The 15,780-nt window shown below is 36.4% G+C and overlaps 1 protein-coding gene across 5 annotated transcripts in view; it reads right to left on the bottom strand.

Moving 5' to 3' along the window:
* Positions 1-15,780, bottom strand: part of SLC6A15 (solute carrier family 6 member 15) — a 38,722-nt gene that overhangs the window by 14,821 nt on the left and 8,121 nt on the right. For all 5 annotated transcript variants that reach the window (XM_052774656.1, XM_052774657.1, XM_052774658.1 and 2 more), the window contains exons 2-5: positions 12,502-12,979; positions 3,494-3,651; positions 2,850-2,976; positions 778-959 (exon numbers count right to left, since the gene is read on the bottom strand). In XM_052774656.1, coding sequence (XP_052630616.1) covers positions 778-959; positions 2,850-2,976; positions 3,494-3,651; positions 12,502-12,790 — 756 coding nt within the window. In that variant the 5' untranslated portion in view covers positions 12,791-12,979. The remainder of the gene's footprint in view (positions 1-777; positions 960-2,849; positions 2,977-3,493; positions 3,652-12,501; positions 12,980-15,780) is intronic.

Raw genomic sequence — 15,780 nt, 5'->3', positions numbered from 1 at the left:
CATGCTTCATCATTGAAAAGCAAATCTATTCTGTACTTCAAAGTTTAGTAAAATGATTCTCTCACTAAACTTGCTAGTTGTTTCTTTAACTGAAATACACTAAAGAGGTCACAGAAATTTCCTCCTCAGTGCCAAACTTTTTAATAGCAACGAATTTTGCTATTAGATTATTTTTCATCTGAAAATCCCACTGAGATGAACAGAGGTAGCAAATTGTTCACTAGCCAATCCAGCTGGCTGCATGGAAAGGAAAGAAGATAAGGTGATGCACTCAGATGCAAAGGGATGGTTAGTCATTAATCAAAAGAAACAATCCAAAATCCTGAAAAGCAGCTGTGTTCATGCCAGAAGCATGGATACCAATGACAGTAACAATAAAAAGAAAAATGGCAAGGCATTTTGAGGGCCTCGGTGCACTGCAAACACACTGTGAGTATACATGGAAACCTAATTCCTTAGGCATTCAGAACAGACTTATGCTGCACAATAAAGCTGAGGTACAGTTACTTGCAACAGTTACGGTGATGAGAACAGAAATTATTCTTCTTCAGATCTCAATTCCCACTAAATTACTACAATTCCCACTAAAATTACCACAATTTTAATGCTTAACTACTAACATTCCTCTACTTGAGATTATACAAATAATGGGGTGAGTCACAGCTTCTAACCTGCTCCTACAGATTTCACGAGAGAGTAAGCAGAGGTGTGGTGAACAAAAATGTCGTGAAATGTTTCACAGTAAAACACTGTCATTTAGGGAAACAATATACTCACTTTGCCTGAAGACTGAATGCCTTTGATCATGGCTAGGCATACCATGACCCAGGCAGCCAGCAAGCAGATAGTCATCTTCCAGTTTAAACCCCCGCTCTCTGACAAAGAGCTGGAAATATTCAGTGCTTCTCTGTACCAGTAATAAGTGGTTGCAGAACTTTTTTCACACTCTGGCTCCACAACTGTCAAGAGATGTTAGCAAGTAAAGAATGGGTTCAGGACAGAAGTATTTTCCCAACATTTCATAACAATGTTCTACCAATTCTTAATGTTTGCAATTGTGCCATCATCATTTACTGAGAAACTAAACTCACAAAGAGCCTTAAGACATTGTCTAAAAGAAAAAGTGACTGCTATCGGTGAAAGGTTCTGGATATATCTTTTTAAAACACCTTTTTGGGATATTGTATTCCTCTGCATATGGTCAATCCGAGTCCTAGGCGGAATTTTTTTTTTCACTTAAGTACTAAATAGTAGGCAGGCCTAGATGAAGACATACATTCCATTTATCACATGTAAGATTAGATTACCTACATATGATACAGTGATTTATATACTATGGAAAGTATCTCTCTGAAATTGAACGCAACTTTGAAAATACACGGAAAACAAATTCTCAACTATATCTGCTTTGATATGACACTCAAATTAACAGGCACTTTATTACTATTATAAATGATAAAATAATAACATAATGATACCAAAGTGATGAGAAAAGGAAAAAAAAGGCTCCTACACAGCTATGTTAAATGGAAGTTGCTGTATGTATTCCATAAGTTATTTTTTTATTATACTGTAATTCTGCTTTACTCACATTACCAAAAAGTTTCAGAAACTGCATGCATCCAGACATACAGCACATATAAATAGAAAGAATCCTTCGAAGAAAATATTTACTTAACTTTTTTATAAATTATTTGTATCTGACAATCAATCATATCTCTAAGCTAGGTCCTGAGTCGAGGTAATTAATGAAAAGAAGGGAAAAATATACTAATTTTAAGAAACCTAACACAGGTGTCAGACCTTCACTGAAATAAACCATCAATTTGACTGTTACCAAATATAATACCTTTCTTTGTTTAAGCTTAGTTCAGGTGACCTCTGCTGAAGTTAGGCTGACACACTACATCTTAGTATTTAGGCAGGATAAGGGTATGTAAACAACCACTGTGACTCGATTAATGCACAACAGCTTGTGGAATACAGTCAATTTGACTGTGTGCCAGCATTCACAAATACTGATTATTTCAAACAACTGAAGCAAGCAACTGTGGCAAAGACACTATAAAAACGTCATACAACTTTTCAAATGTCCCTGGTTATGTTCTTTATTAAAGGGGTAAAAAAAACCCCACAAAAGGTAATTAAAGAAACTTTAGGATTTGAAATAAAAAGAAAATAAAAGAAATATTTCATATTTCAGCAGCAAGGATAATGCAAAGTGTGTAACTATTACAACATAACCAAAACCAAGGGATAAGGAACTTCTAATGCTGTTGTATAATATGTCCATGTGAGACCATCTCATTATAGCAACAAACCAATGACCAAGTATCTCATTTTTATTGGTTTACAAAGCAAACAATGCTTTTATCACATGCATTTCATTGATGTTTACAGTTTTCCATTTTCTGCTTTGTTAGTAATGCAACACTTTTTGCTTTTCGCCAGGAAGTATCCTACTAATTGAAATGTAGAAATATCCTTGTTCCACCTTTGTTTTTCACCAAGTAAGCATAAAAAGCAGTATCAACATCAGAAAAAAAAAGTAATCAGATTTTTTTTTTCTGAAACACACTAAATAGTACTCTCCTAATTCCATTACTCTTTAAAATGCTGTTGACAGTGATGATCCTTTCCAAATACAGTGTATTTATCTTATATTAGGTTTCTGTTGTATTTTTTCCAAGTATTATAATATGACATCTTATTAAGATTGAAAAGCAGCTTTGCATACAACACTTTTTCCCACAATTATCTCTTTGAATTGTATTTTTTTTCCTTTTTGTTTGAAAATCTCAAATTTTACATATTTTATTTGATTTTTAAGAACATTAATATAGACTTACAGGTATGAGATGTATTTTTAACTAAAGGACACTGGTCCCATGGTAATGGATGCTGAAAAGACTGGGAAAAGTAAAACAGACTCCATCCAATAATGACATTGTAGTACAGGGCCACAAAGAAACACACCTGTTAAAAAAACAAACAAACAAACAAACAAAGAAAACACAGATCAAAAAGTTACATTTATTAACAACATTTGTAAATTAAAAAAAAAAAACCAAACCCTACTGAACTTCTGCATATTTCTGCACATCAGCCACTGAACGTAATTTTAACTAAAATATATCAGAATAAGAACTGAATGGCTTGCCCCATTAGAGTACCTGACAGTTTCTAAATTTTCACTTTTCTCTGTATTTTATCACGTATAACACCTATACTTTTATAGTCTTTTTTTTCTCCAGAAGACTACTCTGTTCCCTACTTCCTAGTTTCAAAAGAATCACAAATGCAAGTTGACTGTTTTACAGACACATCTATATCGACATTTTTTAATGTACTAATTTAACTTTAAGATCTTCCAGAACATTGTAAACTGACCTTGATGCCCAGCTACAAATCAGTGGCCTTTCCCTGCAGCAAAATAGAAAGTCTAAATCATACAGACTGAAAGCAAACCACACAATTAATGTTAAAAACTTACTACGCAGCTTGCAAATCCAATTCCTCCAAGTTTGGGACTGATATAATTCCACACACCAATACTCCCTCGGCGGATTCTCTGCCCCACAGCAAGCTCCAAGAAAAAGAGTGGAATCCCTATTATCAGTAGCAAGATTAAGTATGGCACAAGATAGGCACCTGTGCAAGGAAAAAAGTATAAATCAGAGTGAGTGGAAGAAGAGTCGAACTCGACACATCAAATGCAAAACATAATAGCTTCAAGTTTGAATTAGTGTCATTCACTGCATAGTTTTTTTGATCGCATGCAAAGAGTAATTTTACCTGAATCTTGGCCACACTTCTTGTAAGATACAAAACACCCAGAGACAGTGAATTTCTAAAGCACTCTAAGAAACATTACTGAAGTCAGTTGTTATCTAAACTAGTTGTTCACTTGTGTGAAATTTCAGGCATTTGATCAAACTTTTTAGAAATACAGTGAGGCAATCAGGAACTGAATCAACATTTCTTAAAAAACTCTACACCTTGACTTGTAACAGAGCAGCAAGACTGAATTTATAAAGGAAATATAGAAAATACTGTGCATACAACATTCCGAATTTCATCCAATCTTACGCAGTTTCAGAAGATCATCTGTTGAGTTCTCCATGTGCACCTCAGATACTCAGAAAGGGGATTTCACAATATACAGAATAATGATTCTATCCAGCTAAGCAAGAAAACTGTATCAGCCCACTCTACCAGGCTCCAGAGAGAGACTACAGACTTGAGGTGGAAATGGAGTGTTGTAGATCTAGATCTTGCAGTACTCACAAACTCTCCGTAAAGACATATTTGAAAATGCAACTGTTACTTCACCTTTATACGTGTGTGTATATATATATATATATATATATAAAAAACACAATTCCTTTTTTCAAGGTCTTATTGCCAGGAAGTGGTCATAGACAATTCTAACTTAAGGATGTATCTCCATTTATTTCAGTAAAACTAATGGCAAGCAAATGTATCACACACTAAGCACACTGACAAGTTCAGAGCCTAACTTCCTCCTTGATGTTGTAGAGTATTTAGTACTAGAGCTAACGAAACATTTAGGCATCAGCAAATAGCAACGTGGCACCTAATTTTCAAATGCATGGCTCTTATGCTGCAATAGAGTACTGTGCTGGCCAACTAACTCAAAGGGCTTAGGACTTTTGATTGCAACCATTGTAAGGCTAAAAAAAAGCACTTGAGAGATGCAGACTGCAGCATGTCAGAGCAAGCTACAAAGCAAAGATCTAAAGACCTCAGATGCTTAGACTCAGAGCTATTAAGTCATATAATCAGTCTATTCATCTCTGTGATGAGAGAGAAGCTGAGCAAAGTTCAGAAACCAATTTGGGATTTATCCTCAACTCCAGCTAAGACCTATTTTAAGTTTCTTCATCCAGCGTCAAATTTCTAGGGCTTTCTTAGGAGTCTATCAAAATACATTGTCGTTTGCCTATCCTTAGTAGGCAGCTTATCTCATGCAATACAGTTTATTTTAGAAAAGTTAAACTTTCCTAAACTGTGCAGGAGGCTTCAGATTTTCTGGTACCATCCTTTCCTACTTAGGTCCACTTGCTATTTTGCTCTTCATGAAATACACACAAATTGGACATCATCTTCCATTATAAAGACCTTATAAAGATGCTAAGCATGGAGTAACTACAGTCTTGAGTCTAAGAATAGTAGGAAAAAAGACAGAAGAAATAAAATCTGAGAAAACCTACTAGTGGACCAGACAAAGAATATTGATCTTGCTTACCTCACAGTCTACAGGCTATTGTTAGCAATAAAATAGCTCCTTGTGTTTTATTTTCATGACATGATAATATGATACGCAATGATACTGTTTGAGCAACATTTGGTCAAAACCTCTGCCAGGCTCTGAACAACATACTGGTTTTGACGTTACAATACTCCCTTCACAGAGCCAAACATCATGGCCTATCTACCCATTTCAGCACACTACAGAGCATCTACTTAAGTATTATTTCTACTGAGGTAGCAGCTACATTCCCGTTCAGTACTTTGGTGTCTCTTATGGTTCATCTTGCACGTGCACATAACGGAAAGAACGCAAAGGACTTACTTTCTACTACGAAAAGAGAGACAACAGAGACAGAAGGAAATAAATATGAGGAAAACTGAGGAATAGAGTAACAACCACATTCCAAAATGAGGGCGACTATCTGCCTTAAGAATATGTGAGACGAATAATACCGTTAAATACCCTTGATTTATCATCAAAATTCTCTCAAAATTTCTGCAAGACAGAAGTATACTGTTAATTCACACTATAAATGAGAAGCTTTGGCATCACAATCTTTAAAAATTCGGTCACACAATTAATTGAAAGCCAACAGTACACAGTGTTTTTAAATCATATAACACTACTGTAAATGATACCTGAGGTCTTAATTAGACAGGTGTTGCATAGCTGAGCAGAGACAAGCTCAAAAAAATTGGGGCCTAAGTGACTTACCCTGTATCCCACTGGATGACTGTACTAGAGCAGGAACTGAACCCAGCTCTTCAGTGTCCCAGTCCACAACCTTAATCACAAGGCTGCAAAGTTAAGCACATGTTTAAAGACTGGGCTGACATGGGTGTTTTACGGTGCAGTATCAATGCAAGTTGCAAGATTTATCAGTTAGATTCAACTAAATGAGTTAAATAAATGTGGTGTTAAATCCACATTACATTATACATGACATAACCCTGTAATCCAACGTGGGTAGCCGGCAGTTCACCTCTATACTGCAGGGCTTGTGCAGAGCACCTGAAGCGCTGGTCTTCTGATCATTCGAACCTGCTGAGCTCCTTTCTGATCTTGTGGCCCTCCCCAAAAGAAGGATATAATGGCAAATAGTGCACGTGCGAGCTTCAGTGCAATACAGTTTGGACATAGTTGGATTATACAACTGCCTATCACAGCTGCAAAGGGCTTCTGTGCCCTATAGTCAACATGAAACCACAGCATCTCTGGACAAGTATTTTGTTTCAGCCTTCCCTTGAAGCTAGACATACTTCAAAGAACTGTAAGACTTCTTCACTTCATCATAAAACAGAATCACTATGGAAACAGCTCAGCATCTCTCTTATTTGTTAATGCAGGAAAACATAGCTCCTTGGAATTACAATATTGAATAAGGATCATTTTCATTTGAATTAGAACAATAAACTATACATGCTGGCCTTGAACAGCCTACAATTAGTTGTGTTGTCTAACAGCTAAGCAGCCTTTTGAATATTACAATTCCGCGCGGTTCAGGGTCCCCAGGTCCCCCTTCTACATTTTCAAAATTTTTCTACTGTAAAGACACTTTTTTGCATATTCTCGCCTTAAACATTGGCTTTTGTATTAAAAAACTCATCTCAACTTCATAAGGAAAAAAAAAAAAATCTAAAAAAACCCCACCCCTCATCCTTCTTCTAGAATGAATGACAAAGATAAAAGATTTCAGCTGTGCACAGCACTATTTTGATTTCTTAATTTTTTTATTTAACCAAGCACCATAATGGGATAACTGGTAAATTGCCTCTCTTGTATTACAATATGTACTACATTTGGCAACATTATTGATAGAAGTGGAATACTAATATTGGTTTTAAGTTCTTATAAATGCTCAGGGGGTTAAAAATAACATAAATTACATGATTCATAGTGATTAAAGAGTTGGAAAATAATTTCAGAAGCAATAATGCAAGACAATATAACCATTACCATCTTGATACTACAGAAGAACTTTTCTTCTCCTAGCCGTTCTTGATGTAACCTGAAAAATATAACTTTCCAGATTTGTTTCAACTGCTGCTGTGCTAGTTTTTAGTTAGGTGTCTAGGGTCTGATTTAATTCTTACTCAATGAAGGTGAGATTTACCACTGTTTTGAAGAGACATCCCAGTTCTTATAACTTACTGGACACTTACTAATAGAAAGCTAGCAAGAACCTGATATTCAGATGAAGATCACCTTATTTTCAATGTTGAATGTTAAAATTCTCAAAGTTATGACAAGTGGGCAACAAAACACCATAGGTTTACAGTCTATTAAGCTCCTACAAGTGAAATTATTTACCATTACAAAATACAAACTGCTTTTACCAGGAAAACTCTGATGAAAGGTTTTATGTTTTACCTGTAGGTTTGTAGTCTATTATACTGATAGGATAGTCTTCCTGTCACTAGTCTTTCACAGTTTAAATATGTTCAGGTGTGCCTATTTACAAAACTGTGCTTAAAGGATGAAAATCCCCTTAGTCAATAAGCTTTAAGAAGAACTACACTTGCAAAATAAAAATAAGACATTTTCAGCACACTGAAGTAAAACTAAATTTTGAGTCTGATAATAGTTTAAATCAGAACTCACAAAGTAATACTGAAGTCATCAATGAATTCAAGGCACTGATATAAATTATTGATCAAAAGTTAAATAATGAAGCCACTTGCTTTGCTCCCATTCTACTTCTATTAGACAATCAGACTGTAGCTTCTAATGACTACTCAGTCTTCAACAGTTTACATATTATTTCCTCAGCAGTTCTCAGCAATAGCTGCTGTGCTTTTTATAAGACCACAGAACTTAACTGTTCAATCTGCTGGTATTTTAGTATGAAAGCCGGATTACTTAACTGTAAAAACTCATGATGTGACTCTACCCACGTCAATCTTCAAAACATAATGGCAACATAATCTGCTACAGATTTCCCTATGCTGCTCACAGCTTTTATCTATCACTGTTTACCAGTTCTTTTGACTTTTTACGTCACAGAGATATTAAAAAGACTGACCTAAAAAAAAAAAAAATCAGAAAAATTTAGTTCATGCTCATGAAAATGCAAAACAAAATCTTTGGGTGTGCAGTACTTTGTAGACTCCCAGTAACAACTGCAACACTCGAAGCACCTCTTAGATAACTATGTTCACTTGTCTTCATAATAACACTCACTCAAATATCACTTATTCTAGCAGAACAGCTAATTTAGTTTGCTTTTGTTACTTCTAATATGTGAAAGTACCATTTTATTTCTGCTAATCCTAAAGGAAACCAACAACCAAACAGAATAAACTTTAACTATTTCCTTTGTTTGAAAAAAGTGAAATGTGTGCAAGCTATTCACCAGATGATAGCAACAAGCAGCAGGAAAAAACAGTCTAATTTGTCACTGTTTATTAGCCTCATGGCAAGACTGGACAGACCTGAGTGGTTTATTTTTAAGGCTCACTATCATTCATAGGAAGCCGAGGCAGCTCTGAACCTACTGCACGCTACCATAGGTTATGAAATTGTTATATAGGAACTGTGCCTACCTGAACAAACACACAGATTTGTCTTGATATAGTAAAGGAGTAATAAATAAACTGTATAGTGTAAAAATGATAGATATAAAAAACATTTAAAGCTAAGTTAGAGCATACACAGCTCCAGTGCAAATCACCTTTGTCAGGCATCAAGGAAGAAGGTTTTTTTATCTGTTAGGCTGCAAAGAGTGGAAGAGGTGCCTTAAGTGCCAGGTGGGGACTGGGCATTGACTACCGGGGTAAGGAAGACCTGTGGCAAGGACAGAGGTGAAGGAGGCAGAGATCTATAGCCAGTTCCTCAAAACTTTACTGAACACCTTCAGCCCCTCATTCACAGAGCCTAAAACTCCTTTGGGCCCAACCTCTCATCCCAAGTCATGAAAATAAGCACCCTGGAGTGCTCTCAGTCTCCTCCCAACCTCTTTTTTTCTCTTGATACTTCCTGCATTGCAGCTATATCCCCAATGGGGATCGAAGTTCGTCCCACCTGCACACCAGCCTCTTCTCTCATGACAAACTTTTTTCTGGGAAAGAGCCAAGTGTGAAAGCCAGCAAAGAGCTACCCAGCCTAGCTGTAACTTAGTTGAGCATAAAAAAATACAGATATTACTCTAAATACTTATGAGTTTATATGAATTAAAGCAACGGGAAAAACTGTTAAAGGATCACAAGAAATAAAGCGAAGGAGGTTGTTCTGGTGGTACAGACCAGACCCAGAAACAGAGATTGGAAGGCTACCTATGGACATCCAAGTATCAGTGCAGTGTAGCGATACATGAGTTAAAGATGGAATCACAGATACCTCACTGAAGCAGTACAGAGCTCTGAAGTGCTGGCGTACCACAGGCCATAGCCATAAACAAACCCAATCTCTCTAGAAAACAGGGCAGTAAACACCCAATTTCTTCTCTACAAAATTCTCTAATAATATACATCTATTTGGGCTAACTTGTCTGTGTCTTTTCTATTTTTATTTCATCGGTTTTGCTGTTCTTGTCACAGACATTTAAAAAAACCCCAAAACTGAAGATTACTACATGGTTATGATTTGCCCTCTCTTTTACTGGTTGCTTTGGAACACTTAATGTTGGAAGAAACCTGTGAAGGACACTAATGAGTAACTATGGGGTTTTTACTTATTTTTGGTTTAAATTTGAAGTATATTTATTGGTTTACCACTTTTTAATATACTCCCCTCACCTGATGGTATTTGCCAGATGTAAGTTCCTTAAACATGGGGAAGAAAATGAAAAATGTTTGGACAAAACTGAAGGTGGAGACCTAGCCATATGCTTCATTGAAACAACTCTAATGAAAACCCACAGAAAGGCCATTAACCTTATACTCAGAGACTTCAACAGGTATTTATAGTAAAGCTTTCTCATCGTAAGACTACAGAACAGTTCTGACACTGATATTTAGAATGGGTTGCATAAAACCACTCTAATTTTACCGAGAATGAAACATGTATGAAATAATATGTATAGCAGAAAACTGCAACATCATATAAAATGCGTGTGGGTTTTCTTGTCATGTGTTTGAACTTTCCCTCCCTCCCCCCCACTATTCTTTTACACATTTGTGAGAATTATCTGTCCATCTGCACACACATATACAGGCACCAATGTACTTTACACGTTTCAATGATTTGTGTCACCTTTTCCATCTTGCATTATGGTTAACTTGAAAACCAAGAAAGCTTTAGCTCTCATCATCACTTGCTTTTCTCTGTTGTTCTGAAGGTTGCAATTTGCTAAAATGGTGCAAAATTATTGTTAAAAGCCAAACACAAACTTGTCTCAGTCACGTGCAGAAAACATTGTGTCTTCATAGACTATGTTATATATCCAAGTTCCTGCAATCACAGCACAGGGGAAAACACTGAATTTCAACCTGAAATGACTCCATGTTTATTTTTTCGAGTTTGATTAATGAAGTGCCATAATACCTGAAGGTTGGGTTTTGTTTGTTGGGTTTTTTTTCTAAAATGAGAAATTATTAATTAATTTAATACCTTTATATTTGATCTGAATTAAATTTATACTCACTGGCAGACTAACTTTAAAAGCGCCTGATGGTATGAAACCAACAGCCTAAGGAGCATACGAACAGATCTTTTCTGTTGGTTCAAAGGAGAATCCAATGGGCTTGCAAAATTAGTAACTAACTACATTAAACACAGACTTTCAAAAGGGACACAACTACACAAAACAAACTGCTGTAATGCACTATCCTTGAGACATCTTGACACCATGCTTAGAACGAAATGATACAGAATATAAACATTTAAATAGCTACACCTTTAACTATGAATCAGTTTGTTTCAAAAATTGTTAATTAACAAATGTATTAATTTTTTCAACTAGTAGTGGTACGTGATCAATTCTATACTGTCTCTAGTAGACTAGATAAGTCTGCCATCCACTGAAAAGCTATGTTTTTTTCAGAAACTACATTCAATGTGGTTTTTTCAGTTAATATTACAATTACAGATGTAGAAAATTTTAGATTCCACACAAATCATTACAGCAACCATTTAATGACTTTCTCTCCAGAATAAAGGAGAAAAAAAAAAGAAGTTAAATGATAGTGAAAAAAAAAAATCTTACAATAACTAGATATGAAAAAATTCAGACTTTCTCCTGGAGAAGGAATATTTGAAATTATAAACTCCATTTTTACTACTTCAACTGACTAAGAGAAAACAAATAAAAGTACAGAATTATACTCTGATTATATTCTAGGCTCATTTCTATACTCCTCAATTACATCAGTTTTGCCACTCAACTTTTAAAATCCAGCATGAAGAAAATGTGATTCTTTATTTTCTATTCTGTATTACAGATTCACTTTTTGTATCATAAAAAGTTAACAGGTTTGTTTTGAATTCAGCTAAGTAATTAGCTACAATAGGATGTACATTAATGTAGTATAGTAGGGTACAGTATAGCATAGGATAAAACACTGATCCTGCATTCTTAGAGGAAGGAAGGTCTCCAGCCTCATACTTCATACTACATTCAAGACCATAGATGGACAGCTAACAGATAAACAGCTTGATGTTATTGTTCTAAGTGAAAGGTAACTTGTTCTTTAGGAAAATAGTTAACTACATAACAGCACAAAACAGATGTATTCCCTTAATGTAATGATTTAAATTATTCATTATCAGTAAAAAAATCCTTTTTACTCCTATAGTATTTTGTTGTTCTTGCAGAATGTAAATGGCCTAGGAGCTAAAAGCAATTAAAAAGTAAAGGTGTGAAGCTTAGCGGGTTTATACCGAACACAGCTTTGGTCTTTAAAGTGGATGCAGATTTAATGCCTTGATTTATTGTCCAAGTACTATAAAGAACGCTTTGGCACAACAATAGCCAGGTCCTAAATAATGCAACCTCTCCATAAATATGTGTTTTGCTTAGCCACTAGTTCAACCACTAGTTAAGGTCATATCAAGAACTTTTTTCCCTAAAAAGAGAAAATGGGAATCTTAGAAGAAGAATCTGCTGCTTACTTTAACAGATGTGTCTCTCTACACAAAAAGAATATGAGTTTTTCCTCAAAGGCTCTGGCAGAAATTAAAAGAAAAACCTGACATGCTGGAGCAGGTTTTACTGTGGATATCTCTGCTAACCCTGAAATCTGAAAGGTTAGCTTCATCATTTAGCTATGACTAGCTATCACAAGACTTACCTCCACCATTTTTCTGACACAGATACGGGAACCGCCACACATTCCCCAATCCCACAGAAAATCCAACTTGTGCCAGAATATACTGGAGTTTGCTGTTCCAAGCAGGTCTTTCATCTTCTACATCTGAGCCTTCTTCAACATCTGCATCTTTTTCTTCCTGGTCATCAACCATAAGTTCACTCTTCTTAAAGGCATCATCTGACGAGTCTTCATTAGAGAGAAGGTCCTTAACTGACTCAATGACCTCATCATCCAGTTCTCTTTTCACTACCTTGCTGTTCTTAGGCATTTGTAATACAAGAAAAACAGTAAGGAAGTAGAGTTCAGCTGAGACAGATGCACAAGCACTGAAGAAAGCTCTCCTTCTTGGCCAAAAATATTTAAGAGAGAGACTGAAGATGGTGCCTGATGAGTCCTTGATACCAGGGAAACAAGAGTAAGGACTTCTGTTTCTGAACGTTTGTTCTACTGAAAGTATCTGTGAAAAAAATAAAAAAGGATATTGCACTATTATGCAGAAGAAACTTAATTGAGAAATCATATGCTTTGGTTTATCCATTTCTGCTTATCTCAATGATTTGACAAGAGGAGAAAAAGAAAGGGATGTTAAACCAGTTCCAAATTGTAGGAATTAAGTCCACTGTTTGATCTTAAATATTTATGTAGAATATATTTCACTCACTTGCTGAGGGTTTTTGGTTTTTTTTTTTATTTCCTAAAGACTGATAGGTTAATTGCTCATATTTTGACAGCATAACAAGATTCTTCTTATCAGGCATAATGGGGCATGCACTTCACATAAAATTTAGGAGCCCAATTCCATTACTTCCCAACTTAATAGCTGTACTTGTTTAAAATATATTTTTAATAAATTCAAAGTAGATTAAGTTTTTCAGACCATTTCAGAAAGTCATGCAGCAATTAAAACTTTGATATACAGGACACACCTAGTGCTTCAAAAGCAAGGGTGACTTATTTTCCTGTATTCTTCATCAAGGAATATATAATCACAATCATCTTTTCAAAGGAGAGATGCTCATCTCCTATAAGCTTTGATGCTTTAGATAGTTTCTTGTAAATAGGAAATAATTAAACATATCTGAAACATCTGAAAAGCCAGCACCAAATCCATTTAAAGTCTGCTGTTTCAAATGTGTATGTACAGACATGAAAATGCCTGCATTTGAATATGTTTTTCTTTAACACAATGAATCACTTAAAAAGACAGACACGCTTGCAGCTGCCATACTGAAGGTAAGCGTAAGATTTTGGGGAGGAATGTTTTTCGAGAAATTCTTCACTAATCACATGGGATAAAACTAGTATGTGCAAAGCCATCTGCACAATTAAGAGTCTTAAAAGGGATTTAGATTATGTGTTAAGCTTCATGAAAACCCTGAAGAGGGAATACACAAGGAGTCTAATCAAGAACTGCTGATGAGAATCAGAAATTACTCCGGAATATGAGACCTTTCAGCTTTTGCCTATGGACTTGCTGCAACATCTGGGGATGAACTTGCACATAGCTGAGAACTGCAAGGTGTTACTGGACTGTTAGCACAATAACGGAGAGATCAAGCACCTCACGGCTGCTTCAGTGACAGACCAGAAGGAAAGACGTTAAGCCACTGGAACCCTGCCCACAGCTTATCAAGATGAGACTTCACACCAGCAGAACTAAAACCTCTGTCACCACAAGTGCCATCGCCAGCCTCGTGGCTGACAAGACAGGACAATTACCTTTTTCAGTAGTTTCCAAGGATTTGGAAGTTGAACTTCACTCCAGTTGCCTACTAAACTCCACCGTAACCTCTTTTCATTCATTCCCTAGACACCCGTCACTGCCTTCTCACTTCCCCTCCTGTTTCTGCCTCCTCTCAGCAACTCCAGCTCTGGCAGCCAGCCCACATTTTTTAAGCACAGCAGAGCCTACCGGCTTGTCATCTGCTTCACGCTCACCACTGTCGCTGGAAGGGTTCAGGTCCTATAAACCTTCCTTCTGACATGCGGTGGAACTAGCATCAGGCCTTGTTTTGACTGATACCAGTTCCTAAAAAAAAAAATTAAGTGTATGAGCTATACACAGAACAGTATAACAGGGAAAGAGAATTGTTAAGGCAGTAGAGAAATCCTAATACTGTGTCCTGTATATCTGGGCTAAATGAATGTCTGTTCAGGCCTCTTTTTATCTGTTTTGTCTTTTCGGCTGTGAACTCTTCAAAGGACTATACCCTCTTCTAGTCCATGTATGGTTCAGTAGCTCTTAGCTCTGATGGAGATATCTAGGTAGAACCAGAATGCAAACACCAATAATACATTAAGTTGAAGCATTTAAGCAGTCCTAATGGAGCTTTGGGACTATAAGCCTCAGCATCTGGTACTCCAACCACTACTTTTAGTCATGTTTCAAACTTTTCTTTTCCTTTTGTTCCACTGATGTAAATTAGAGCAGCTTCTCAGTTCCAGTAATTAGTATGAAGTTCAGGGAGTACATTAAAATGAAACAATTTTGTCTCTGTATTTAATGTAGCAGCTGCACAAGTGAAACTACATCAGTATTTGTCTGTAGGACTGAAATCCTTCTCTAACTGTAATTAGCAAAAGATATTTTCAGTCGAAAAGGCACAAGCCATCCATCAGTGTTTATTAAAATGTTTTTAAAGGTCATACCTGTATTAATTATTTTAGATATAGTAACTTGCAGGGCAGCAATATGATTATCTGGAGCGCTCACAGATGAGTCAATTCCAACAGAAATTGCATCATTCTGTCCTGTCATGCATTAAACACTGCATTACTACACTTCACAATAAACCGGGCTTGATACTTTTATTCCTAGCACAGTATCATATTAATTTCCCTTTCATTCACCTTCCATTAAGCAGGATGTTATCCATAGCACTATCACTGTACAGACTTGCAATACTTGCAGGGCTTGAGAAAATGTGGGAGGCATGCTCAGCAGACTGGTGCTTGGTTCTAACAGTACTGGTTTTCTAACTGAGTATGTATCATTGGCCAGACTGCATCAAGGACGCAGGACAGCCCGTCAGGGTACATCACAAATCCACAGACGGTCTCCGACTGTTAGATTTAACAACTTGTTCTCTGTGCTAAAGGAGGCAGTACCAAACCAAGGGAGGAGTCCTACCTCAGCAGACACTACCACCAGGTACAGATGTTCAGAGCGTGGTCCCAGCTGCTGTGCGCAAGGAGTCCGCCGCTCCGTGCTCGCCACTCCCAGGACACGCTCCAAGACATGCACAGAAGCCTCTCCCT

The sequence above is a fragment of the Harpia harpyja genome, chromosome 23 (genome assembly GCF_026419915.1).
Source record: "Harpia harpyja isolate bHarHar1 chromosome 23, bHarHar1 primary haplotype, whole genome shotgun sequence".
Taxonomy (NCBI): Eukaryota; Metazoa; Chordata; class Aves; order Accipitriformes; family Accipitridae; genus Harpia; species Harpia harpyja.
Note: the sequence above shows the minus strand (reverse complement) of the source record. Positions and strands in the feature narration are given on the sequence as shown.